A 27368-nucleotide genomic window follows, 5' to 3' on the forward strand; every position below is an offset into this window, starting at 1 on the left:
GGGGGCTCCTCGCCAGGCCGCGCGGTCCCGAGGAAGCCGCGTGCTGCCCTTTCCCGAAGTCCGCGCCGCTCGCCCAGGCCCAGCCCTTACCTGCCTCCCGCGGGACGGGCCAGCGGCACCTGCCTTGGGCGGGGGCCGGAGGCGGCTTTCTGGGCGCTGCGGCCGCGCTCGTCCGAGACCCTCTGTAGCTTCCCGATTTGCGCGACGCCCCTTGGTCGTTGATTCATCGGTGGAAGTTTTCCTCCCACCTCCTTTAATTTTTTATTTTAACACTAAGATGCAAACATACAACGGATGGCAGCCCTGTTCCCCTATTTTGGTTTAAAGAATGGTTTGTTTCTTTCGAGCTCTCGTGAACTCCTCGGTGACACTCAGCTCTTCCACTTGCGGAGCAGGTTCTCAACCTAAATACTTAATACCGTTACCTTCTTCCCCAGAGCCATGCCTAGTCCGTGGTAAAATAGTTACATGCTGATTTGAAAGCAGAGACACCGCAGGCCTCCAGACCCCAGAGCAGGAGGCCCTTTCCCGGCACCTTTGGAGCCCCGCGGGCCGGAGCTCAGCAGGTGTCCGGGCCGGCGGATCAGCCGCACTTTCCCCTCTGAGGCTGCGTCCGGAGACCTGGTCCCTCGCGGTGGCCGCCCCAACCCCGGGGCAGGTGGATGGGTGGCGGGTGGAGACGGGGCCTTGTGGAGGCGTTCCCGGTCGGAATTGATGGTGTTTGGGTCCGGGTGAGAGCTTTCTGCGGGGAATCTCCGCTTACCCAGGGAGCGCGGCCGCGACGGTGGGTGTGGCCGTGGGCCAGGGGTCCAGCGCGCCTACGAATCTCTCAGACCCTGAGAGTGGGGTGGGGCAGCCCTTGGGGCGTGGCTGCGCTTGAGATCCACCGGTGAAAATGGGGGCGGGGCTGTGAAGGGTGAGGAACTTAAAAGATTGGGCAAGCCTCCTGGCGCCTCTCGCGCTCGCAGGGTAGCGGTTTGGTCGAAGCGGGGAGAGGTGTCCTAAGCGGGGCGGCCGCCGGGGCCCCTCGGCCCCGACGCGTCTTTCTGTCCTCTCGCCCCTTCTTTCGCGCTCAGCTGAGCCTCTAGACTAGGGGATTTGGGGCACGGGGCGCTGAGGACCCACGCTCTCGCAGTGGGCAGGGAGTCAGTCCCCTCCTTGTGCCTGGAAACCTCAGGCATGCAGCGCAGGATGAATTATTCCCGTTTACCTGCCTGCAGCGGCGGGGTCTGTTCTTGGAGGCGGGACCGGCTCCGCCCTCTAGGTGTGCCGAAGGGTGGATGCGGGTCGAGGTCGGAAGGCGCGTTTGGGGAGAAGGCAGATTTCTAAGCCACGGACTTGACACAGAGTTCCAGTCTGTAGGTGGGAACTGCGTTTTCCTTGGTACCCACATAAACCTGATGAGCTCTGCACCCCAAATACCTGCCTCAGAGGGAGTCTGGCTCAGTCTCTGGTCCGGGACACCTCTTGAGGACCCCATTTGTAGCCCTTGCTCAGGTCTGCCCAGCAGAGCTGCTGGTATTCGTAGGGGAAGAAGAGGAGCTTGCTAGTCTGGAGAGAAAGGAGCAGCCCACAGAAGGGAAGAGAAGCCAGTCAGGCTGGCCCCAGGGGTGGCCAAAAGGCGTGGCCTTTGCTGTGGACTCAGGCTTTGAAGTGGCTGTGGAGTCTGAGAGCCACCAACAGTAACTTAAGGTCTGCTGCCAGCGGCTGAGGTCATGCACACCTTCCGCTTCGCTGGCACCGCTTCTCAGCACCCGCAGTGATAGGGTGGCCTGGGTGAATATTAAAATCCCCTTCGCCAACAAGGTAACCAGCAGTTTAGCTCTGTGACCAGGAACGGTTTCCAAGGGCTGCCTCCAGCTGTGGCCCTGCCCACCTGGAAGTCTGGAGGAAATGGGGTCTTGTGTGTTTTCGAAAACCTCTTGTGAAGGTACAGAAATCGGCCTTGACGCAGGGGTACCTGGTGTCTGTAGGCCAGGGCCCTGTTCTTTGATCTCCTTCCATATCTTCTCCTGGTGGGCCGTGTGGTAGCGTCGTCTGCACTCCCATACTGTCCTGTGGACAGCTTACTCTCTGTCATGTTGCAGTCATTGTTTATGCAATGGAAAATGTGCATTATAATAAAGAAGTAAACCTTTGCCATTCCAGCTGCTTAATTAATCTGAGCATCCCAGCCCAGACTTGGGAAATTCACTAAGCCTAGCTCTGGGGAGTAGCAAGGCCAGGTTTTCTTGGAGGCTGAGGGGCGTTGATGTGGCAATTTCAGGACTTGCAAAAAGGCCAGACTAGGCTAGGCGGAGGCCCTTTTGAGGACAGGCTGGGCCAGCCATCCTGCATCCAGGGATTCCAGCTTGTTGCTGGGCACACTGGGGCCTGGTGGGCCCCTTGTAGCATGGCCACTCAGTCTTTCTTGGCAGAGACTCCCTGGATACATTCCTACCTATTTGTTCTCGCAAAGGATTGTTTTCAAAATGACTGTGCCGTTTTCCCTTGGAGAAAGGAGCTAGAATATCTTCTTAAGTACTGCTCAGGCCGGGCCATGTCAGAGGTTCTAAGGACCTCTTGAAGGTGGCACAGGGTTGGGCATGGCCCTTCTGCAGACCCTGGTCACCTGCCCCTCTCAGGATAGGGTGGGAAATAACCCTCTCTGAGCCAATTCCCTTGATAGTTGGGAGAAGTTCATCTTCCATTTATCCTCACCCACTGAAGCAGGGATTTTACCGTGGGTGAGATTCCTGGGCAGAATGTTTCAGAGTTTATTTCCGGGCACTGTTGGTCTCACCCCTTACAAGTGCTCGCTGATACAGCTGCCTGGGAAAGGCACCCGCCAGAGTGGGGGGTTCTGGGCTGGCTCTCCCTTACCCAGGGCAAACCAGGCTGATTGCTGGCCAGGACTTGTCTAGGGACACATTCAGGCCAACAGTCCCCCTCTGTGCCCCCACAGTTCCAAGCTGCCAGTGGGCCTTGTTGTGAAACTCCTCAAACAGTGCAGAAGCCACCAACGGGCTGCCCTCTTCCCGGTCAACCATGGCTGCCCTGTGCCCGTGTGTCTGTCCAGAACTAATGGATTTGTATGCATCTCTACCTGTGTGTCCACGTAGATATTTAAGTACGTGAATAGGATCCTAGCAACATATTCTGTTGCAGGTTTTTGTTCTGTGTTTGCTTAAAGGAAACAGCTTTATTCTTTCTTTGTGGCTGTGGGGAGTTCTAAAGTGTGGTTAGTTATATGACTAGACCATAACTTACTTAACTTTCACCCATTGCCTTTTGAAAAACACCACTGAGCACAACACCAGCACAAACATGGGTCCCTTATGGAGGGGCCTCTGGCACTCGCAGAGGCCTGCATTAGAGACCCTGCAGCACTTGGCAATCCTAATGGCAATTTTGAGATACCAGTGTACTGGAAAGCATGTCTGGTTTGTGCTTTAAGAAGACAGTTAAAAAGATTCTTAAAATAAAAACTTCAAGAGTGATGCACTCAACTCTAGCAGTCATACCTAAGACTTCAGACTGTTTGCTAAGGGCCACGCATTGTTATGACTGCATTAGCTTATATGAAGTTATCTCCTCTTTATACGAATTCTAGGAGAGAGGCATTACTATAATTAGGAATTTTTGCATAAGGTGACAGGCTCACGTGGGTAAGGACTTGCCCAAGGTCTCTCAGCAAGTGAGGGTGGAGTCAGGGTTTGTACCTGGGCAGCTGTGCTCCTGAGTGGGGGCAGAGTTACTGCGCCCTCTGCCACTCCTCTCTGGACCTCTGTCCCAGGTAATGCAGGTGAGCAAGGCCCTGTGGTAATGTGTCTCCAGTGCATCCTTCCCCTGCAAGTTTTTATTATTTCTGAAATGCTGAGGGGTGGTGCAGTGGACACGTTTGTGCTCTCCCCTAGATTTGTCAGTTCATATTTTGCCATGTCTTTTCTTCCTTCTCTGCCTCTTTCTTTAAACATTATGTACATGTACTGTATAGTCCTTGTTCTCTTTCTCTTAACGATTCCCCACGTGTACCATAGGTGACCCAGGATCCAGTTCATCACGCATTGCTTTTGGTTTTCCTCTCTCTCTAGCTTTCCTTGGTCTAGAATACACCTTCTTTCAGGCATGTGTTACCATGACACTCTCACGATGGAGGCCTGTTGTTCTGTAGAACATCCTGCAATCTGGATGTAGCTGATGATTTCCTCACATTCAGGTGCAGCTTAAACCATTTTTATCCACAGTGTGACACCAGTGGTGTTAGGTTGGGGTGCACAGGCTGTGAGCCGTAGCTTTACTGGGTCGCGTGGTTGAGGTGGTATCTACAGGGCCCCCACCGTGTAAGGCCATTGCCATTTTCTCTCCGATGATACGTAGCCCATGGGCTGATACTCCAGGGTTTCTGGAGGACCAGGGTGTGGCTTCCCCTGTGCACAGCCAGGTGCTGCGCTGGGGCAGGCGTGCGTCTGTTCTCTGTAGATAGTCACCCACTTCCAGGCACTGGCACGGTGTCTGCATCATTTTCTGTCTTCCCTGACTGGACAAGCGTTGGGGCTTGGGAATCTTCAGAGTCAGAAGACAACCTGAGGGAGACTCAAGCATTCCCTCCCCAAACGGATTCTCCAGTTTTACACCGAGTGAAGGTGTTTCTAGGTAGTATTTGTAACCAGCTCAGAAGGTAGCTTGCGTGCATTCCGGGTCAGCCCCCGTGCCCACGCTTTTCCTGTCTCCCGTGCCTGGGGAAGTTCTGCTCTCTTCAACTCCCTGAAGTCCTGGGAGTCTCTCATGCTTTCCAGAAAAAAGGAAACATCAACCTGAGTCCACACACCTGAGCCTGTTTACCTTTCCTTTCACAGCCCCAAATGGGATTATTTTCTCGAGAAATCAGCCTCCTGTCAAGGTGGGGATAAACTCCCAGGCTGAGTGGTTCAGAAGCAGGCACTGTGCCGTGTAACCAGGATTGGAGTGGTAGAGACAGCTGCCAGCACCGTCCCTGGGGTGGGAGGTGCTGAGTCCGGAAGGCCTTGGTCTCTGTTCTGGACCAGTATTATGAAAACTTCAACTTTTTGGTCTTGTTGGCAGGAGCTGGACACCGGGCACCTGTCAGAAGACAAAGGAAGTCCTTATCCAAGGAAAAACTGCCTTTTGACCACATACACATTATCTATATGTACACATACGTGTGCGTGTACACAGTTTCATGCGTGTACACACATGTATGTGTGTGTATGTGTGGATGTGGTGTTCTAGTTCAGCTTTAGATCTCAGGTCCACTTTCACTGCCAGCAACTGGGGGCGAGCTGCTTATGAGTCAGGCTCTTGGTGAAGTCTCTGGAGCTCCCTCAGCTCCCTCAACTCCCTCAGGGCTGTGGTAAAGAGGCAGTTTCTCTACCTTACCCCAACCCTGACCCCCGTTGCCCTCACTTCTTTTATTGACCTGGCTCTTGTGTCTTCTACCTGGTCTCTGTTCCCCTCCTGATGTAAGGCTGGGCTTTGTGTGTGTGTGTGGGGGGGCAGAGCATGGCACCAAGAGCCAGGGGCCAGAGACAGCTTTGATAACTCCTAACTTCTTAAAACATTACTTTGGGCAAACCGGACCAAGGGTATACTGAATAGATTTTTATTTTGGGGAGGGTAGTGTTTATTTATTGTTCTCCTTTTTGAAGTTCATCACACAAAAACACTTGCTAACCAGGAACTTGGCTACACACTGTGGCCATTGGCCAGTGCGTCCCAAGGTGACCTGCTTGGAAAAGTGCTGAGGCTTGATGCCTTAGATTAAATGTCCCCGTGCTGCTGCCATAGGGGCGTGGCCTTCTTTGCGTGAGCGGGTGACCCTCAGTCCCTGGGCACAGGGCACATGCTTATCTCCTTGGAGTCAGCAGTCACGGTGCATCATGGAAGAGCTTTGTAAGATGTGGAGACCCGAAGTAAAAGTCCCTTGCTGAGCTAGGGGTGTAGCTGTGTGGTAGAATGCTTGTGTAGCACTCACAAGGCCTGGTTCACACAAAATAGCCACTCACCAAAGAGCACAAGTGCCGGCCCTGGGTCTTGTCCTGGGGACTTGTGAAAGTGGAGCTTTGCCGTGTGCCTGTGTCCTGTGAACATGAGCTGCTTGGATAGTAGCTTGGCAGTGGGGAGAGGGTGATGTGGGCTCCCCTGATCCCCACCCAGGTCTGCCCCACAGGCTAGTCCAGCCTCCCGCCTGTACTAAGAGAGTTGTGAGAGCAGTGCTGACCCCGAGGTTTTTGGGCTGAGACTGTGGGGGCCTGTGTTTCCGTGTCTGGCACTCCCGCCTGGCTCATGACATCCCGCTACACATCAGCTACACTTCTTAAAAGCCAGAATCCCTGCTGGGGATGGATCTAAGCTGTGGATTTGGGGGGGCAGATGCCCTCCCCAAATATTCTTGTGAGGGCTTAAGGAGACCTGAGGGTCATTCTTGATCCACACCCGAGTATGTGCAGGACCTGTGATGGAAGCAGGAGTGACCTTGTCCCGTGAATTCCTTCTCTCTGAGCCTTTTCATTTGTCTGTGACTCTCTTTTATGTATAAAAACTCTTGTTGCTTTGTTTTTGCTTTTTTTCTCTAGAAAAATAAAATAATAAAAAAACTCATTGAAAAGAAAAAGAATACTGGGAATTTGCTTTGGGGTTAGAGGTTAAAGTTAACGGTAGAGCATGAATGAGGGTTGTATAAGAAAGCATGGAGAAAGAGGAAGCAGGAAAGACACGTGTGTCTCGTGTTGCTGGGCCCTCTAGGAGGGGAGCAGAGGCCCGACCCCAGCAGGTCATTGGCCTGGAGTCAGTAAAGCAGCTACCCAGGTCCTTCGGCTGGGGAACTGCTCAAAGCCGTGCCGAGCTCCTGTGCTGGGGGGCAGGTGGGCATCTTTCCAAATTCAAACCCCTGACATTTCCTTTGAACAAGAGATGATAAATGTGAGCTGATCACATAGTTGCCAGCCGTGGGAATCTTGTATGATGCATAGAGAAGGTGGCAGCCAGTCCTTAGACAGGCTTTCCCTTGGCCTGTGCAGTCTGGCCCATCTGCTTTCCTGATGCTTTGTGCTTGTCCCCTGATGGCTGTGTCTGGTTTGCCCACTGGTAATTGGTGGTGTCATGTCCTCTCTTAGCAGGTATGCGGCGTGACCTACACAAGGTGGGCGGGGACTCAGGTCCCCCGCCGTCCCATGGCTTCAGTCTCACCCTGGGAAGGGTCTTCCCCCTGCTAGATTTATCCAGTTAGTCTCCTAGCATGAGTAGCATGATGGAAGAAGAGCACACGCGAGGACCCTCAGGGACCCCGGCCCCCGCAGCCCTGCATGCTGAGGCCAGTTCCCACAGGTGTATTCTGTTCTCCATAGCATCCCTTGTCTGCTTGCACAGCAGGTCTTTTTTCCTAAAATTATGTGCCGCTTGGCCCGCAGCACTAGGGCATTCTATGGGCAAGTCTGAGGGGCTTTGCCGAAGGCCCCCTTCTGTCAAGGCTGAAATGTAGTCTTAGCATTTTACGCAGTGTCTCCTTGGTGGTGGGGCCTGGCTGATGATGGAGGCGGAGCCTGAGTGCTCCCTGTCCCTGGTGCAGTGCTGCGTGGTGCTGAGCAGAGAGCTGGCTGTCCTGATTTACCACCACCAGGTGCTAGGGTCACGTAGAAAGTCGACCCGGGCTGCTCACAGGTCAGGTTCTGTTTTGAAGCCTCCCTGATGATGGGCTGGACCTTTTGGTTTGGACAGATTGTACCATTCTCACAGTCATTTACCTTTGAGAATTTTCAAATATTATTTTCCTTCCCTTGCTCTTTCTGCTTGCCCTGAATTAGGAGCCAAGGGTTTGAATTTCTTGGCATGCTCAACATTGCCTGTGACCCCAGAAGACAGATATTTATGTGTGTACTGTGCTGTGTGTGGCCACATATGTATTTATGTGCGTGTGTGTAGAGGTGCCTATACAGGTCCCTGTATGTACACGTGGGCCCTCGTGGCTGGCACTCAGGACACTTGTTCCTTTGAACGGAAGCCAGTTAGTTGTAAGACGTCAGGCCAGGTGACGCAGGTTGCTCCCAACGCTGGGGCCCAGGGGGCTGTATGGCTGCAAGGCTGCAAGGCCCCTGCCCTGCAGGAGTGTGGTGTGTCCAGCCCTGGCAGTGTGGCATGACCAGCCTTCAGGGTGGAGAGGATCCCTGGAACCAAGCCAGAGGTACTTAGTGCCCATCTTTCACTCTTCCTCCACAGGCCAGGGGCCAGCGGCCTGGAGCAGGGTCCTAGCGTGGCCTGGTGAATGGCCAGGGCCTAAGCTTTCTGGCTGCCCAGCTGAGGGTTCTCCTGGGCCACCTTCTTTCATCCCTTCCTCTTGTGCCCCAGCACCCCAGCTGTTTCTAACCTGCCTTGGGGGTGTCTAGCCTGCAGGACAAGCCACCGGGGAATTGGGCTCCAGGCGGCTAGAGGAGAATGAAGGCCCTTCACCTTCGTGCTATGGAGGCTCAGCCCAGGAGACACCACAGGGGAGGCTGTGGCTTCCTCTTTCCTCCCTCTGGGGACACCCTGGCACCTATCCCAGGGGTGTTGGGAGGAGGTGGCCTGGTTGGCTGTTCTTGGTCACAGTCAGTCCTCCCACACAGCAGAACTGGAGGTAAACACTGGGTTGCCTTGACAACCGTGCTGCGCCGAGGCTCCAAGTGCTTGTGGCTAGAGAAGTTCTCATTGTCTCAAGTTTCTGGGATGGGTTTCTATTTTGATTTTTTTTTTTGTAATTAGCTAGTATGACTAAGATACCAAAATGCCTGACCTGGTTCCTGTAATTTCTTAATAAACATTTATGTTCCCTTTGTAGGAGGAACATCTGAGTGATTCATTGACTTTTTCTTTAGATGGTGGAGAGGCAGGGTGGGGGCAGCATGGAGGGCCCCCCTGCTGCCGACAGCTGGCATAGCCACAGGCCGGGGAGCCCTGGCTGGGGTCCAGGGACTGGGAGTGCTTACATAAACACCACACCAGCATTTTATTGGCTTTGAGGCTGATTATATTCCATGGAAAATTTTGGGGAGCTGCTTCTCTCCTCTTGGAGTGCTCAGATGTCCATAAGTGGAGCTTCTAGAAACCATCAGATAGTGTGTGTGAACCCAAAGGCTGACCTCTGTACACAGTGCCCAGCCTTCTCCCCAGAGGTCAGCGTGTGAACTCACTTTGCACCGTAGTGCAGGTGACGTGATGCTTCTGTTTTCGGTTAAACCCACAGCTGCTCATGCAGGCAGCCTGGACCGGTTGCCTCTGGCTGTGCCCTCCTTCGTGCCCACCTGCCTGTGCTCTCGTAGAAATGTCCTGGTGGGAGTGTCCCTGGGAGCTGCGGCCTGGCAGCAGGTTCTCATCCTTGCCTCTTACTGGGCTTCCCCGCTCTGCCTAACAACCTTAAGTCCCTAAATTACCGCTTGTAGAGTCACCCACCCAGCATGGAGCTGGATAAACACAAGAAAACAGCTTCCTTCATTTCATTCACCAGGAGAACTAATCAGGTCACCCTGGTGACTGATATGTTCTGTGAGCTGCTCTGCAAAGCCACCCCTGGCCTGTTTCTAGGGCTCTCCGGGTCTGCAGTACAGCCATCCAGAGGGGCTGGGCTGCCCCCACTGACAACCCCAGGTGTGCCCGAGCGGGAAAGTATCTCCCATACCAGTGCTTGCTCCATTTGCTGCGACCGTGGGGCACCGCAGCCCAGCACTAAAGAAAATGTCCAGATCTGCTGGGTTTATTTTAGCATGAGTTCCTGGTGTTGCTTTTTTCAGGTTCCAGGCTTCTCAGGGTTTTGCATTGTGTGTCAGGTATCTGTCCCCCAGGGTGGTGTTGAGCTCCTGGGTGGAGGGCTGTGTTGGTGCCCTCTTGCCCTTGGCATTCCTCCCTCCCTGGGCGCTGAGCAGCTTTTTTGTCACGCTTGCATTTCTTGTGAGACAGAAACTTGTCCTGCTACCAGGGCCTCTTTTAAGGATATATGCAGATTCACTTGTATGTGAACAATTTAGAGTTGGAGGAAAAAAACCTCAAAGCTACCAGCATGTATTGAAGGGTATTAACAGAGTCCGAAGCACAGCCATGTTTGGGAGTCCTGTGGTATGTTCAGCGCCTAGCACTTCCGCATGGTGTGCAGGGCTGAGTGGTTTGTGTTTGGACTTTGAGCCTGACAGCCCCGTACACTTGGGTCTCCTCTTGGCCAGCCCCGTGGACATTTGGCTCCATAGATGATGTGATTTAGGAACCCTCTTTGGGAGCCTGTCAGGGTTTTTTTTTAATCAGAAAGGCTTTTCTGTTTGATTATGCCTTGTTATTTACGCATGGACAGCATGGCGTATTGATGAGGCCACTACCTTTGGAGTCAGAACAGGCCGAGCCTTCCCCAGGGCTTTTATCTGGGAAGCGGGTCTTTCTGGTCACTGTGACCTCAGAAGGTTAGATGAGCATGGACCTAGGAGGAGACCTTTGGGTGCAGATTGTGTGTGTGTGTGTGTGTGTGTGTGTGATGTGTGCTTAACCTGGAGCTTTGCTGGTGGGCACCTGGATGGACTTTTGTGCTGGTTTGCCTTTTGAAAAGAAACTGAGCATTAAAAAAAAAAAAAAAAAGAAACTGACAGTTCTAAAGTTGTAAAAGTTCTAAAGTTCTTCAAACTTCTGGGTCACATCTCACAATCCTTAAAGCCTGTCCTGAGCCAGCCCTCCCCACCAGAGCCATCCTGTGGCACAGCGCCTGAGGCAAACCTCAGAGCAGTGTGGTCTCAGCCTCCATGTGTGATATCCTAGTCTTAAGGATGCTGGAGGATGAATCAAGCCCCAGTTGCAGAAAGGCAGTACAGACCGAGAGTTTCCATGAGCATCCATTCTGTTGCTATGGAGACCCTGTTGCTGGGCGTGGAGTTGTGCTCAGACTAGGGAATGGCAGCCCTATCTCAGGTGAGCCTCGATGTTTACCAGGTAACTGAGCCTTCCCAGGCACCAGCCAGCAGGTTGTACCTGGCCAGATTAATTAGCAGAAGCAGGTGAACTGAAACCTTAAGGTGAAAGACTTGGTCAGTGGTGACCAGAGCAGTTCCAGACAAGCCAAAGTGGGGTCTGGGCCTGTGTCTTATAGCAGTAGTTCTGGAGATTTGCACCGACAGGTGGCTGCATCAGTCCTACTGAGCAACTCCACCCAAACAGTCCAAGTGTACTCTGCGCAAGACTTTCCAAAGTGGACCTCGGGGACAAAGGTGGCCAGAGCCTTCCAGATGACCCCCCTCTGCTCCCAAGGCCCAGGGTGTATGACAGGCTTCGCTGCAGAGAGGCCTTCTTCAGTCTGACCACAACAGAAACCCAGCTTGCAGAAGGGCCCGCATCCCGGCCCTCACCAGAGGAGCCCCTGGGAGTGGAGCTCCCATGCCTCTGCTCTCAGCCCATCTGAGACATGCCCGGCTCAGGGAATCCCTTCCCGACGTGTGTTTGCTGTTTTTATGACTTCACTGGGCTCCTCTGGCTTCAGCAGGCACTCCACTTCTTGTTTACATGAATAATTGCTTTTAGGAGCATTGGGCCATCTGCAGATGTATATACTTTCTTTTATTCCTTTTTGGGGGAGCAGCAACTCTGTGTTTGCAAATACGAGGTTGCTTCTGAAAGGAATGCGCAGAGGCCTTCTTGAGGCCCTTGTTTCAGCTGTGAGGTATGGCTTCTCACTCCTTTCCTGCTTGCCTGTCATCTTCCTGTAAGTGCGTTTGGCATCGAAATGCTTCCTGTGTGGTCTGAGGTGAATATTTTGAATGACTGTAGGAGCATGGCCTTCCTGTCTTTCTCCCTGCCTCTGCTTGCTTTAGAGGAGACCTATGAACATGCCACCCCACAGAGCCCACTTGCTGGGTTAGGGTAGGGGGCTTTGGCTAGGGCGTGAGCGTTCTTTGTCCTGCCTGTAGGAATGGGGTGCTGGCCCAGCCACCTTGTTGGGACCCCACAAAACGATGATGTGCGTGTCGATTTCTTTCCCCTGCTCATGTGGTCTTGGGTGGATCTCTTTCCTCTTCTGCCCTGAGAAGTGGGTGTGGAGTGGCCCCTGAGCAGAGGGGAGAGTGGTGGGCTGTCCTTTACCCCCCCCCCCCCCGGACATACAGGGTGGTGTGTCTCCTCAGCAGCACCCTGGGAGGAGCAGTGGCCACGGTTGGATGTCATGTGGATCACAGATGTGGACGCCTTCAGGACTCCAGACAGGGCCCAAGACCTGACCACAGGGTGTAGAAGAAAGGCTGCGATGTTCAAGCAGAGACGTGTAGGAGATGGATTCAGTCTCCCCAAGAGCCCCCTGCGTCTGCCCGTGTACTCTCCCAGCTCATGCATTGCCCTGGGCCTTGAACTCCTGGGCACCAGCCTCAACCTCTATCCAGGGGAAAAGATCTGCCTCCACACTGCTCACCCCCGGGAGGAGCATTTAGCCTTCTGTGAGGACCAATAGATGGGATCTGGGTGCCGACAGGCCCTGGTAGGGACCATGTGCACACCTATGCAGATAGCACCGTCCATAGTAACTAGAACTGGATTTCCTGTTAGGAAACAATTTCTCATCATAAAGCATGATCTGGAAAGGTTTTCTGCTTAACTGAGAGTGCTGGCTAGCTATAGCTTTCCCAGAAGGCCTTGGGTCCTGAGGTGGGGATGTTGTGATTGACAGCCCACATCCCACTTCTGTGACTCCTGGAAAAAACCTGAGATGGGTACCCCAAGAGCACCTTGGGCTCCGGTCCACAGAGTGTGCTGGCCAAGATCCTGAACAGGCTGAGGAAGGTACGGAGGCTTCTGCTTCCTCAGTCTTGGCGACAGGGGCAGGTATATGGCTGTCCCAGTTAGGTTTACCCCCTTGAACTTAGGTCACCCCCTGCAGGTCTTGGGGTGATTGTGTGCTTGTGTGTCCCTCCTTCATGTGAGAATGTGTGTGATTGTTGCTGGCCTGTTCCTCATCAGCAGTCAGTAAATAAAATACTTGTGCATAAATGGCCTGGCTGGCAGTGGTGGCCTGGCCCTGTGGGATGTTCCCCCCGCCCCTGGCCATGCACCCACCAACACCTACCAATTACCTCCTGTTAGCTCCGGTACCTGCACTCCAGGCCAGACCTCTCAGTGGCCACTGGCTAGTGGCTGCCTCTCGCCCTGTCACAGGCCTGGCCCATGGCAGGAGGCATTGCCCACTTCTCAGGAGCTGAGACCAGGGAGTGGGGCTGGTGGACAGGGTGAGCTCTGGGCCATTGGTCCACACCCCTCCTCCAGTCACTGTGGCCGGCAAGAATGTAGAGAATGAGCTCTGGTTCTGGGGTATGCAGTGCCCCCCAGCCTTTCTTTTAATAAAATGTCATGGAATGTAGTGTGAGGAAGAGCTGAGTAGGAGCAAGGGCAGGAGGCGTTCTGACTGTGATGGAGTGCTGCTGGGACTCTCTGTGCTCCGAGAGCAGCCCATGCTGTGGCCGCCCGGTTCCCAGGCTGGCACAGGGTTCTCCCATCCTGGTGTGGAGGGTTAGAAAGCCAGGAGGATGGAGCGGAGACAGAGGTGCCCGGGAGGTTAAGAGAAGGCCGAGGCCCCAGCCCTTTGTGGTTGCTGCAGGTGTTCCCAGAGGTGCAGGCCAACCTTCCTGCTGGGCTAGGCTTGTGGGTGGCCGAGCCTGGGCAGTGGCTTTCCGGGCAGTGTGTTGCATCTTTTCCTGGCCTCTCCGAGGGCACCAGCTTGAGCAGTGGTGCTTGAGTGTAGACTCCATGGTCTCGGCAGGAGGAAGCAGCAGAGACGAGGCCAGAGTGGGGGTCATACAGGGTGGACAGACACAGGCTGCCTGAGGCAGCAGGATCTCAACTTCCATCTGGGGAGAGAGAAGGCAGCCAGGGTCAGCGGTGTGGGGCTGAGGCTGGCAGTGGAGTGGGGCTGGGCCGGGCCTTGTGAGGCCCTGGCAGACAGTGCCCAGACCAGTGATGTGAGCTTCCTTCAGTTGTTCCCTTGCTGGCGCCCCTGTCCCTTGAGGATGCAGTGTCTGTAAGGACAGCGCTCTGTGGCCTTTTCCCACACGCTGCTCTGGGGGCCTGGGAGTGCCGAGCTCCTGCCCCTGCTCCCCTCTAGCTTCCTCCTCAGGTGGGGGCCGAGAGTGCTGGGGGTGGGACGCACCAGGCCTGATGTTCGTCTTGTGCAGAGGTGAGCAGCAAGGGCCTCCGGGAAGTGTCCCTGGCTCAGCTCCTGAGAGGGAAAGGAAATCCTTGAGTGAGGGGGTGGAGTCAGGAAGCAAGGAAGTGAGCTGTTTCTGTGACCTTTCTGCTGTCCCACCAATGATCCCCCAAACTTCTGTTGTCCCCAGACACCCTGCACCCCGTCTGACTGGTGTGCCTAGGCCTGAGGCCGTCTCTGCCGAGCAGCTACAGCCGAGGTGCCTGCACTCACGCGCCCTGCCTGTCACCCTCTGGTCCCACCAGTGCCGGCCTCGAGCTTGGCTTTGATGTGTGCATCTCCCACGGTGGTGGGAAGTCTTCATAATGTCGCCCCCACGTGAAACCCTATTTTACCATCAGTCTGTGGAAGGGAAGCTGGGCACCTGCTGGAGAGGGTCCAGCCACACCTGCACCTGCCAGTGCCTCGCCTGCCCCACCACAGGGGTAGAGGAATAGCCACTGTAGGGGATGAAGAGGCTCTGTCCTCTGTCCTGTCCTGGAGGGGGAGCGAGCGCGCCCAGAGGGGAGGTGCTGCCCACGCTTGCCTGCCGGCCCTGGGCTGTTTCTCACACAGCACCACTCAATGGTCTGGTGTTGGTTCTGGGAAGAGAATTCATCTGAGGCGCGCAGAACGCCCCCTGCCACCTTCTGAAACTTTCAGTTTTTTGCCCCGGTTCTCCCTGTCTAACCCTGTCATCTGCTTTCTGAGTCAAGAAGTCAAACTTTCTTTCTCACTGTGTCCTCAGAGCTGACAGTGGCCCTGTCTGTCCTTCTCACCTGACCCATTCCCTGAGGGGAGAACCCAGTGAAGGGGGTATGCTCAGGACCCTGGTGCGCAGGCCCGGGCTGCCCATCCTGGCTGTGGAAGCCGCCAGGCCGCATCCTGGTGTTACCTCCCTTCCCACCCCTGCCTCCTCCTAGTTCCTGCCCAGCTGGCCGCTCAGGGCCTCCCACCGTCCCTCCCAGCATCCCAGCCGTGCTGGGGGTGTGGGTGCCCCTCAGTGCAGGCTCACCCCGTGCCAGGGCAGCACTTCACTTCTGTATTTCTTTTCTCTTTCAAAGGCATCACCTTCAGCTAGAAGAAGAAATGAAAATGCCACCTGTCCTCGAAAGCTTTCAGTTTCTAGATAGGGACATCCCAGGCACTCTGTGGTGTGGCCAGGGCTCCTGCCGGGCTCCCTGTGGGTCTCCCCAACCCTTCCATGCCAACAGCTTGGCAAGGTGCTAGAGGGTGGACCACGGGGCAAGGAGCAGCTGGGGTCCTGAGTGTGGGGGTGGGGAGGGTGTGGTGCTAGGCAGATCCTGGTCCCTTTTCCCGTGGTGAGGTCGGGGCAGTGACAGGAGACACATGCCCAGCTCAGCAGGTGGGAGGACTTGAGAACCTGAGAACAAGAGGTCCAGTGGAGAGTCTGGGTTTGGGTGTCGTCCTGAAATCAGCAGGTATCCCCACAGATCTGTGTGGCACCAGCCTGCGGAGAAAGCAGCCTTTGCCTGGGGAGCCCCTTGGGGAGCCCAGGGCCTCCAGCTTCTTCCCCGAGGCTCTCTGGACCTCTGCACCTTCGGAGATACTCTCCTGAGCACAGGGAAAGGCAAGAGGGAGTGTCACCGCAGCTGGGAGCAGGGCCTGTCCCCAAGAGGAGTAGATGGAGGTGGGCTTGCCCATGGCCTGTCAGTGTGGAGCTTGGGCCTGCAGCTCCTGTCGGGGTGGGCACAGAGGGGTGACGTCCACAGGAGGCACACAGAGAACCACTCACACTCACTACCTGGCTGTGCGCTGAAGTGACAGCAGGACTGGAAGGGCTGGGCATGGCGGCCCGCCTTTGGTACCTTCTGGATGGAGAAACACTCTACATGCATGAGCCCACACATGTGCGCACGCACGCACGCGCACACACACACACACACACACAGAGGAGCCTGCACAGCATGCATTTTTACCGGAAGTGGTACCTTTTCTGCAGGCCATTTCGTTGCTGCAGAAACACTCAAAGAAATGAAGTAACATGCGCAGTTTCCCTTCCGCGAGAAGACGGTTGCCTGGCTCTGCTCTCCTTGATAATTTACAACCAAATAGCACAGGGAGCCCTTCCGGCCAGCGTGGCCCAGCAGCCACTGTGGATGTACAGCTGGCCACGGAGAACTGCGTTTTTATGACTTGGGGTTCAACCTGCATCCCAGCCCCAGTGCCTCAGGCTGTTTGGGAGCCTTAGCTCACTGGCATTGGTTTTCACATCGCTCAGGGCCTGTGTGCAGGCTCAGAGCCCCTTTTTGGCTACTGTAACAGCATACCATAGACCATCTTAAAAGCTACAGAACTTATTCCTCATAGTTCTGAAGGCTGAGAGGTCAAAACCAAAGTGCTGGCAGATGCCGTCTGTGGTGAGGGCTTGACGGTTCACAGATGCACCTTCACACAGCAAGAGGTACCAGGCGTCTCGCTGGGGGTCTCACTGGTAACAGCAGAAGTCGCAGTCATGAGGGCACCCGCATGACGCATTACTTCTCAGAGACCCCTGCCTCCTGATACCGTCACACTTGGGGTGGGGATTTCAACATGCATTTTTGGAAGACAAACATTCAGACCACAGCCTACAGCGTGGTTCTTTCTGGAACTACATAGCACAGTGGGGTACAGTGTCCACGCCTACTCACAAGGGCTTTTTTGTCCCATGAGTTCCGAGGACCACAGCCGTGACGTTCATTCCATTTGGGGGAATCCAGGGCCGTGGGAAAGCATTGTCACCGATGGAAGGAGGGGAGACAGATGCTGAGCTCCCATTTTTCTGACTGCAGGTCGTCATGACGTCCACACCTTTCCCAGAAGTGGGGGTGACCGACGACAGCCTCTACCCATGTGGGAAGCCTGGGGCCCACTGGGCAGCAGAGACCCCACAGTCCTCAGATGGCGGCCGTCCAGGGAGCGGGGGTCAGGAGGCTGCTCACTCTGCTGTGCTGATTCTGGGCTTGGACTTCTTGCACCTGCGTGTGTGTGGGCAGTGTTCCCTTCGTACCCCTCATGGCCACTGGAGAGGAAGTGGCCTCTAGCTGCAGAGGGAGTCCACTGGGTCCCTGAGAGTGAGCATGGGTCAGGCCTGGGCCGCCGTGCCCGTGACCCAGGTCCTGGGAGGACAGGAGACAGCAGCTGGGGACTGCAGGTCCTCAGTTCTACTTCAAACCTGTTTCTTCCAGGCCTGGACTCTGAGTGGGTCAGAGCGTCCAGTGCCCCTCCTGCCAACATGAACTTGGGTGTGAATTAATGAAAAGCAGATTGAGTTCAGATGTCCCTGAATTCCACACGAAGTTAAATGGTAGAATGTGATCAGCCATGTGTCCTTGTCTGAACCAAAAGTACAGAGAGAGCTGCTGAAGCTGCCAAGTCTCAGAGCAGCCTTTGCAGAATGTGTGCATGTTTCATGGGGTGAGGTGCTCTTCTCCACCAAGCAAAACCCTAGAGAGAATTTCACTATAAGCCATTCCAAGACTTAGAGGTACATGCAACCTCTGTTTTCCTTTTTGAAACAGGGTCTTGCTGTGCTCCTTAGTCTGTTCTTGAACTAGCAGTCCTCCTGCCAGAGTATCTGAGATTACAGGCATGTACCACTATGCTAGATTTCAATCTCTGTTCTTTTTGTTGTTGTTTTGAGACAGGGTCTCACTATGTGGTTCAGGCTGGCCTTGAACTCACTGAGCAGTCCAGGCAGGCCTTGAACTCACAGCAATCCTCCTGCCTCAGCCTCTCGAGTGGTGGGATTACAGGCTCAACCTCTGTTCTATGCACATTACAGACCAGGAAGAAGCCAAGGGTCCACCCCAGCTCTAGTGGAACATTTTGCAAGGATCCTGAACAGATAGGATTGGGCAAGACAGGGGAGAGGCAGAACAGGCTCTCGGGGACACAGGGCCCCCAGATGTCCGCTGTCTATAGCCTACTGTTCAGAACCAGGCCTGGACTCTCCTCTGCCTGGGTAAAAGAGAAGAAGTGTCCCTCAGCTGGGCAGGTGGATATCTGTGAGCAGATCTCATTGCAGATCTCCAAAGAGGAGGAAGAAGGTGTGGTTCTAGGCAAGGATGCCGCTACTTGGGTTGTCTTTATCAAATGCTTAGAACTTGGGGTGTAGGGAATAATGCCCCCCTAGAGTTTGGGGTAGAGGAAAGGAGGCCAGGGCTTGAGCCCTTGCACTTGTCTGACTTACCAAGTATTTAGAGGAAGCAGCTTGGTGCGTAAGGCGGTCTCCAGTCTAGCTGCCTTGATGTTCTCAGCAGATCTGGGGCTCGTACAGGGTGTGGGTCTCTGGTTCAGGGTTCAAACCTAGAGGGATCCCCAGGGAAGGCTGGGTCTGGGAGTGCCCTTTAGAGCAGCCTTAGGTAGCCTGGGCCAGGAGAGAAGGTGTGGCCCAGTGAACTGCAAGGTGCCCCATGGCAAGGCCAGGACCTAGGTCTGGCGCCCACTGCCCAGCGTCCTTGTTGGGCTGCGCAGTTTGAATAGGTGAGGAGCCCGACTTTCCACGGCCTTTCTGTGAGCATGTGACAGTGACCGTAGGATAGGGATGCTAGCAGGCAAGCTTGGTGGACATTGAAGTAGAGAACGCCACTGTGTCCAGGAATTACTTGCTGCTTATAGTGACCCAAGTCCGCCATCCCTAGATGTGTTGGCAGCTCCCAGACTAGTCAGAACCTGAGAACAGGAGTCACGAGTCAGAAAATGCTCAGCCCATATCACCACACTGTGGAAGTGCTCGTGGTGCCCTGGGACAGGAGGAGCTGTGTGTTCCTGTTTCTTGCCCTTGTAAGCCTGCAGTCCCAGCACTCTGGGGGGCTGAGGCAGGAGGACCACAAGCTTGAGTCCAGCTTGGGCAATTTAGTGACCTAAGGAGATCCTGTCTCAAACTGAAAAATAAAAGGGCCGGGGATATAGCTCAGTGTGAAGACCCCGAGTTTAATCCCTAGTGCCTGAAAAGCATTTCTAAAAGTTAAATTAAGCATGTTAATTAAAGGTGATTTGGGGAACAGGAAAATATGAAGTGAAAATTTAATTAGAGAAATCAATAACTTTAATCCCGCCCCTCCTAATCACCAGTGTTACTATCATCGTAATTATTGTTAATTATTATTATTCAGTACATTACTATTATTTTGGCAGTGCTGGGACTCAAACTCCTGTACACGTTTTCCACCTCTGAGCTGCACCTTGCACCCCTAGCCTTGTCTGTGGTGGTTGCCTGGTGTGACCTTCCTGTTCCTCTCTCAGTCTCATTGGAAGGCTCTGGGGTCGTGTGGCTGTTGGTGTCTCCAGTGATTTGCTCTTCTGGAACAGGCCTGTGATGGCCACCCACAGTGTGTGCATCCTCCCTTCAGTGTGGGCTCCTAGGAGCCAGCAAAGGAATGCGCCTTTTAGGAGCCAATTGAGAAGGCGCGTGTTTAACTGCTTGGCAGGGAGGGTGGTAGGTATGCTGTGTTGTCATTAGATACCGGGAGGGTTTTGCGTGAGCAGAACTTTCAGTGTAGACTTTCTGTCAAAGGGGCTCAGACTCTCCCTGTCCTCAGGGACTTCAGTCTCTCCTGTTGGGAACTTCTTGCACTGTGGAGGTCTGGAGGGTTTGTGGTCTGGCCTTAAACATCAGGGCCCCGAGATCTCACAGTCCAGGGAGAGGAGAGTGTTTCACAGCAGAAACCTGACTTGGGGCTGGGCACTGTGTGCCTCGCACAAGCCCGCCCCACACGTTCTGTCCCTCCTCTCAGCTCATGTCCCCTGGGTGGCCCTGCACCTGCCCAGAGGGCCTGGACAAGAAAAAGCGCCCTGGTCTGCCCTACAGGCTGCCTGGGCTCTCAGCATTGTAGGTCCTGCTTCCAGTGCATAAACTTGGTAGCACTAGGAAGAAGGGACAGGCTGCCCCAGCCTTGCCTGGTGTAGTTGTGAGCTGGACTTGGGCCTTGTGACTGCCTTCTCCATGGGCCAGGAGGTCAGCCAGCGGCCTTGGAGACTGCTGAGGTTAGCGCCTCTGTACAGCGTCATTCGCCTGGTTCTGGTTCCCAGCCACGGGCTAACGCAATGTAGGCGGGAAGCCCCCACCCCCCGGGACCCCGCACTCTTAGGGCCCTCACTGCCTTGGAGAAGAGACCTTCCTTTTGAGTTCGTTTCTCCTTTTTAACCGAAACCAGGCCGCTTCCAGGAACACAGTGCACCCCACAGCCCTGCCTCACACACAGGAAGGGTCTCCTGGCGCCTTCTTTCTCCGAGCACGGGCACACTGTCCTCAGGCCAGGGGCATCTACGCAGCCTGTGCGTTTCCAGGCTTTGTGTGTGCTTCCCAGCTCTGAGTTATGGCTACTGGGCTGACATTTCTTTTGACATTTGCAAACTGCTAGGCGGCAGAGAAACTTAATGTTTCCTGTGCATCACAAGCCGAGCTAAGTTCCTTTAGGAGCAGAAGGGGGAAGGACTGCACTTCTAGGTCCCCAGCTGTGGGCATCGCCGTGTAGAAGCCCAGGGGACTGGGCATTGGGACTTCAGTGTGGCACTTTGAGTTTTATGGGGACAGCAGTTCCCTGACCGCACCGTGCAGCTGGCCTGGGCTGTCAGCTCTGCTGGCCCCGCGCGTCTTCTGAGCATGTGGCCAGCTCAGACTCTGAGTGGTCATCTGGAGGAGGGAGGCTGGAGAGGGTGGTGACCGGGAAGGGGTCAAGAGTGGCTTCGCCATTTGCTGGCTGTGTGACCCACACCCCTCTTAGGCCCTCTTGGGGTCTGATTTCTTGCCTGTTGTGTGGGGAGTTTTACTGGGTTGCCTTAAAAGCCGAGTGAGCTTGTGATCTGGATGTCGGGTGCAGTTCCCAGGGGCTTTGACAAGCTGGTGCTGGGGTCCTAGGGAGAAAGTCACGGCCAAGTCAGTGTTTAGAGCGCCTGTTCCAATCTCCCTGTAACAGGAGCTCCGGGTACTTCTATGTACTGTGCAGCCACAGGGCTGTAGAAGGCTTTCTGGTGAAGTGGGGTGCTCTGGGGGGTTCTTGGGCTTAGCCCTGTCCCTGCCATCTGGCCTGGCCCACCTGGGGTTGGCCAGGTGTCAGGCCTGGTCCCGGCAGGGGTTGGGCTGCTTCCAGATCTGTTTTCATTTTCAATTCCCTTTATTGCTAAACCACCTCAGGGCCACAGAGAACAAACTGTTGTCCTCAGCTGACCTCAGATTCCTGGCCTCAATTGTTTGCCCGTTTGCTAATTTTAGCTTCTGATCATTTCCACCCTTATCCTCCCCCCCAAAGGGAGACACAGACCAAGAATAGCTGCCTGGGAGGGGGGCTGTGGTGGCTGTGGCCAGAGTTCCCACAGCGCCCTGGCAGGGCGTGTAGGGCAGGCAGCTCCCTGCAGGCAGGCCGGGGAGCTGGGCGCGGCCTGTGCAGGCAGAACCCCTCCCCAGGACCCTGTACTCCTCAGGCCCGCACGTGCCTTAGAGGAGAGGACTCCTTTTGGAGTTTGTCTCTCCTTTTAAACAGAAACCCAAACTGCTTCCAGGAAAATAGTACAGCCCTGCCCTGCGCACAGACCCCTGGGAGTCCCTGGCTCCACCAAGCCACCCAGACTCCAGATACCCAGTCGTAGTCTAGGGTCAGATGTGGCACTGGGCAGCAGCCAGGCCCAGGAGGCTTCTTAGCCTGAGGACCCAGGCATATCTAGTGCCTGCCCATTGTGGCCTTGGAGCCAGCCCTGCTCTGTCTTTCCAGATGTGGGAGCAGTGGTAGCCCAAGATATCAGGCTCCAGCTACAGGATGGGACCCACCCTGGGAGGGCGGGCAGAGGAGCAGCTGACCCAGCCCCAGACCACAGGGAGCAGGCCTTGCGAGAGAAGAGATAGTGAAATCCCGTGGCCCCTAGGCTGGGCCTCCTGCCTGCAGTTGCAGTCTATGTCCTGCATAGTAATTTTAAATTTTTAAAGTTTTTTACGTGATGCTATATACCGAACTTAGAGCCTTCACACTGAGCTGTGCCCCAAGACATTTCAAGTGTTATTTAATTTTTGAGACAGGATCTTGCTGAATTGCCTAAGCTGGACTTAAATTTACAACCCCCTGCCCCCGCCTCAGCCCCCTAGAATGCTGGGATTATATGCTGTGCCGCCAGGCCTGGCTTGTTTTTAAACTGTTACTGTACAGAACATCTTACAGACCTCACAGCTGAGAGGAACACCCACATCCTCAACATCCCCTTACCTCTCCTGCTATCACATCTTTGCCCTCCCTTCAGCGTCACCACCTCCCCCTCTCAATTGTTTTGAAAGGAATCTGCACACTGTCATTTTATTCCTAAATATGTCAGTGCCACTCGTTTTTAAGTGTGAAGGCCTCTCACCTGGAAGTTGGAGCCACCACTGAAAGACTGGGGCTGGTGGCGGAGCTCAGAGGTGGAGTGTGCTTTGCCCATGTGAGCCCTGGAGGTCCATCTGGGTGATCCCCCCAAAAAGATGTGTCCCATTTCTGTGTCCCTCAGCCTCAAGTTATAACTACAGTACTTTTAAGTAAAAAGGCAACCTAGAAACAGCCCTAAGCGTTGAGCTATCTGGACTTACATTTCTAAAATCAAAAGCAGCAGCAACCAAAACCAATCAAAAGTTTTGTAAAGGTGACACAGGTAGGTGAAGAAGCAGCCCTGCTGCCCTGTAAGTTTTTCCTTCGGGTGGATCCTCACCTCCCAGGAACAGGTGGACAGGTGTTACCTCCATACCCCTGTGGGGACAGCAGGATCAGCTCCCTCCCACAGTGTCAGAAGAGGGCTAACTAGAAAAGAGTCATTCTCTAGGGCAAGACTGGGCTGCTAGAATGTCACACCCATCCTGTTTTATAAATTATTTTTAGGGGCTGGGGATGTGGCTAGGTGGTGGAGTTCTTGCCTCGCATGCACAAGGCCCTGGGTTTGATCCCCAGCACCACACACAAAAGTAATTGAATAATAAAAAATTATTTATAAAATGTTGGGAGAATGGCCGGGGTGGTCGTAAGCATAGCTGTTCCGCACATTTTAATTACAACAGGCGTGCCCCTTGCTGGTGCCCCACCCCTCCTGCCCTTCTGGAGGCAGCGCACCAGCTTGTGGCCACCACTTGGGGTATTTACCTTCCTGTTGCTCAGTGTCTTGCTCCTGGGGCCTTCAACTTTAGGTGTTATCTCTTGACTTCCCAAGATGGCAGATAAGGATGTGGCTGCCTGTCACCCGCACCTCCTGTGATAATGGAATCCTTAGGCTTAGGCCAGAGTTCAGGATTTCCAAGATGATAACTAAATGATAGCTGCAGAGATCCATGCATTATGCACATGTGTTTTGCTTGTTTTTCTTGGTGCTATTGCCACTGACTTGTCCCTACACCTTCCTGGCCCACGCAGCCTGGCAACATGGTCACCCGGGGCTTGGCTGTAGTTCTGGGACCCCTCTGCAACACCCAGGCCCCTTTCCTTCTGCATCTTGGTGAGGTGCCCCCCTCCTTCACAGCTTCCCCGAAGGAAGGGGTGCAAGGGAGGCAATGTTTAGAGACCTACGTGTAGGGAAGTGGCACTGTTCTAGTGTCACCCTTGGCTCGTGCTTGGCCAGGTGTCAGGTCGCGGGCTGGGCAGTTTTCTGCAGAGGCTTTGAAGGCCGGGCTGTACCTCTCCACCCCCCGATGTGGGGAAGGCTGGGGCCCTCCTCATTCCTCACCGTCTGCGCCTGCCGTGCTCTGTTCCCTTTGGGAATTCTCTTGTGGGCGCCTTTATCCCAGGGGCCAAGGTGGAAATGCACGTGGAGGTGCCGGGGTGTGCTGCTTTCCCTGCTCTCATCCTTTTGTTTTTGTTTTTATTTCATTCTATTTTGTTGTTATCTGAAGTTTTCTCAAACTTCTCTAACCTTGCCACTGGGGTTTTCCTTTCTTGCCCTGTTTCCCCCTATTGTCTTCACTTTCCCGCCCAGGCAGGGCAGGCAGCCCTCGGGAGGGTAGGGACCTTGTGAGTACACAGGCTTACTATCTGATGTTCGGGGTCTCCCTCCTCTGCCCTCGCTGCACCCCACCACCACTGCCAGAGGCTGCTGAGCCCGTGAGGGGGACACGCTGCAAGGATAGAAGGGCTCAGTTTTTACTTTCTCTGCTGTCTTTCTGCTTTCTGGCTTCCACGTTATTGTCCCCCTTCCCTTTGGCTCTGTCTGTTAACCTTTCCCTCTTATGTTAATGGGACGGGTGAGTGCTCCTCCACCTTTATCCAGAGTTCCTGTTTGGCTTTAGGTTCGGCGTGGGAGGTCCAGGCAGGGATGAGAGGGGAAGATAAGAACCAGACAGGGTGAGTACAGAGAGGCCTGCTCCCTTGTCAGCAGTCACCGTCCTTTTGTGCATGTGTGGTGGCGTTTTCAGGAACTGACCCGAATTACACCCAGGAGACTTTCTGGAAGACACTGCAGGCAGCGCAGAAGGGGACAGTCGTGCAGGGAAAGCAGAGGGCCAGACCTGGAGTTCCAGCTTCCTTGTCTTCAGTTGCAGGTCCTGATGTGGATAGTCAGGGACAAGTGTAGCAGTCCAGGAGGCCACCAGAGACCCAAGCTCTTTCTGTCTTTTTTTTTTTTGGTACCAGAAATTGAACTCAGGACCTCATGCTTGCCAAGCAGGCACTGTGCCACTGAGCTATAGTGCAGCCCCCATTTTCTTTCTTTAGTACTGTTGATGTGCAGATGTAGCCATTGTTAACCCCTGGTGGCACCTGTTCCCACAACATCAGAACATGATCCAGACAGGAAGAATGGGAAGAGTGAAGGGAGTGTCGCCCTCTTTGTCAGGGAAAGGCACTTAGTACTTCTGCAGAATTTGTTGGGGAGAACTGGTTTACAGGCTCAATCCTAGCTGCAGGGGGTTGGGAAGGAAGCACTGTACCTGAGCAGCGCAGCTGCAAACTGAGATCACTTTCTTTGGATAAACAAGACAGACAGGGGGGCTGCTGGGACAGTAGAGGCTTACCTGCAGCAGCGGCGTTGCGGGGTGGCTGAGTGCTCTTGTCTTCACAGTGGGAACCACTGCTTAGGGAAGTATGCATCCGGCACAAGTGACTGCCCTGTGATGTTCCCAAGGCGTTTGGGGAACCTCAGAAATTGCTTTCTCTAGCATTGATTTTTTCTTTATCCGTGGGGTCTGTGTGAGCCATTGACACTCTCTGAGCATTATTGGTTTGTGGCTCAGAAGTAAGGCCACGTGTCCATCGTCGTGATCACAGAAGGTGAGCAGAACAGGTTGTCCGTCATTCGTCATCTCTACACTGTAGCTCGCACGTCTCCTTGGCCTCCTCTTGGCTTCTCAGACTTTTCTCTTGCCCCTGACCTTGGGAGTTTGGAAGAGTACTGGGCAAGTATTTTGTAGACTGCCCCTCAATTTGCAGTTGTCTGGTGGTTTTCTCATGATTGGACTGGATTTGTGGCTTTTTGGAGAAAACACTAAAGAGGTGCGGTGCCTTCTCATTGCTTCCTCTCTGTGGAGGAGTGAGATCCACATGACTTACACTGTTATTTATGTTGCTCAGATGTCCCAGGCTTGGCCAGGAACTCCCTCAGGCCAGCTCCTGTGTCCCTTTGACATGCCCCTGTCATTTTGGGGTTTTTTGTCTATTTCTTGACTATCTTGGTGTTACAAGACACTCAAGCCTCTACTTGGATTTTTCCTGGCCAAGCTCTGGAATCAGCTATGCTCCAAGGAATGCTGTTTCCTTTCACTAGAGAATGGTGTTAGCAGCCACAAGCTGAGCGCAGAGTGTGCTGCTTGCATTAGGATGTCACTGCTTCTAGTCCCCCTTGGAGCTAGGAAACTTGGTGCTCTCTCCTGTTCATGCAGCGTGTGCCTTCCGTGACTTCTCCCTCTCCACCTGCATGCTGAACTAAGCATGAATCCACTCTGAGATCAGACGGGCTCAGCCCACAGGCACGTCCTCACCTCCCCCAGCGGACCTGTCCCCCCTGCACACCCCCGACAGTGAGACGCCCGCTCTCAGCACCCAGAGTGCCCGCACATGTTTTTTCAGCCCCGGCACACGTGAGGTGGTGCCTGCCCTCATGTAAAGTGAACTTGCTCACTGGAGTGCAGTTCCTTTTGCTGTACTTTTAGAGTTTCCCATCAAAATGCTGTTTCCCTAGCTGCTCTTCCCACCCCTGCCCAGAGACCATGTGACTTGTCTGTGTACAGTGAGAGTCTTTTGTCACTGTCTGAGTTCCATCCTGGGATCCCCCAACTTCCTGGATGACTTTAAAAAAATTTTTTATAGAGTAAAAGTACATTATTTGTGATGTACAGTTTCAAGAGTTCTTTTGCTCTCTTTTCTTTTTTGTGGTGTGCAAACCGAGGGCTAAGTAAGCACTCTACCACCGAGCCGTATCCCCCTGGCCCTAACTTTTTTTCCTTCTTAAGACAGCTCAGACTCGTCTTGACCTCTTGGGTTCACAAGATCTTGCTGCTTTTACCCCTGAGTAGCTGGGCTTAGAGGTGCAAGCCACTGTGCCTGGCCAGATGTAAGAGTTTTTACAAATGCAGTCTTCTACCTCCTGCTCCAGTACCAGACAGAACAGCTCAGTCACACTAGAAACGGCCCTGTACATCCCCTTTATCAGCCCCTAATCTCGCTACCCTCTCGCGTATTTCCTGTCCCTGCGGATTTGGCTTTTGCAGAATGCCTTATGAATGGAGTCAGGCAGCCTGTACTTGTTTGGGTGTGGCTTCTTCCACTGTACATTTAACATATTCACAACGGGGCTGTAATTCATATGTCTTGCTAGCCGGCAGCTTGAACCACCAGTGACGTATACATGACTGTTCCATTGGGCAGCTTTTTATGAATTTTGTTAGTAAAAAGAAGAATAAAAGTGAGTAGATCCCTTTGTACCACCAGCGATGAAACATACACACACATACGTGCACACACACACACATGCATGCGTGCATTCCAGAGCCCTTGTCTGTGGTAACATCTCATCTTCAGGCAGAAATCATAGGTATTTTGTTAGGGCTGTTGTTTTTTTTGTGTTTTGTCTTTTTGAGACAGGGTCTCACTATGCAGTTCAGGCTGGCCTGGAGCTCACTTTGCAGCCTAGGCTGGTCTCAAATTCACAGTGAGATCCTCCTGCCTCATCCTCCTGAGTGCTGGGATTACAGGCGTGCACCACCATGCACAGCTGTTAGTGCTGTTTTAAAGGGGGCCTTAGAAATGGAAATGTTCAA

The 27368-nt window shown here is 54.0% G+C and overlaps 2 protein-coding genes and 1 long non-coding RNA gene across 6 annotated transcripts in view; 1 reads left to right on the forward strand and 2 right to left on the reverse strand.

Annotated features, from left to right (window-relative positions):
- Klf13 (Kruppel-like factor 13) overlaps positions 1-27368 on the forward strand; it is a 49733-nt gene that overhangs the window by 4130 nt on the left and 18235 nt on the right. Inside the window, exon 1 of one of the 4 annotated variants that reach the window (XM_005381672.2) lies at positions 1879-1930. The exons of 1 other annotated variant lie outside the window; for it this stretch is intronic. In XM_005381672.2, the coding sequence (XP_005381729.1) occupies positions 1894-1930 (37 nt within the window). In that variant the 5' untranslated portion in view covers positions 1879-1893. Of the gene's footprint in view, positions 1-1878; positions 1931-8118; positions 8180-9902; positions 10918-27368 lie in introns of those variants that run through there. 2 more of the 4 variants (XM_013512596.1, XM_005381670.2) reach the window with 2 other exon arrangements.
- LOC106148160 lies at positions 223-1789 on the reverse strand. The gene is made up of 2 exons (XR_001233339.1): positions 1423-1789; positions 223-1260 (listed from the first exon to the last, which is right to left on the reverse strand). It is a non-coding gene; the product is annotated as an uncharacterized LOC106148160 (long non-coding RNA).
- On the reverse strand, positions 12087-25382 carry LOC106148157. Its single transcript, XM_013512595.1, has 2 exons — positions 25128-25382; positions 12087-14200 (listed from the first exon to the last, which is right to left on the reverse strand). The coding sequence occupies exons 1-2, from the start codon at positions 25201-25203 to the stop codon at positions 13323-13325; spliced, it is 954 nt and encodes a 317-aa protein (XP_013368049.1). The 5' UTR covers positions 25204-25382; the 3' UTR covers positions 12087-13322.

The sequence above is a fragment of the Chinchilla lanigera genome, unplaced genomic scaffold, assembly GCF_000276665.1.
Source record: "Chinchilla lanigera isolate Chin_1 unplaced genomic scaffold, ChiLan1.0 scaffold00015, whole genome shotgun sequence".
Lineage (NCBI taxonomy): Eukaryota > Metazoa > Chordata > Mammalia > Rodentia > Chinchillidae > Chinchilla > Chinchilla lanigera.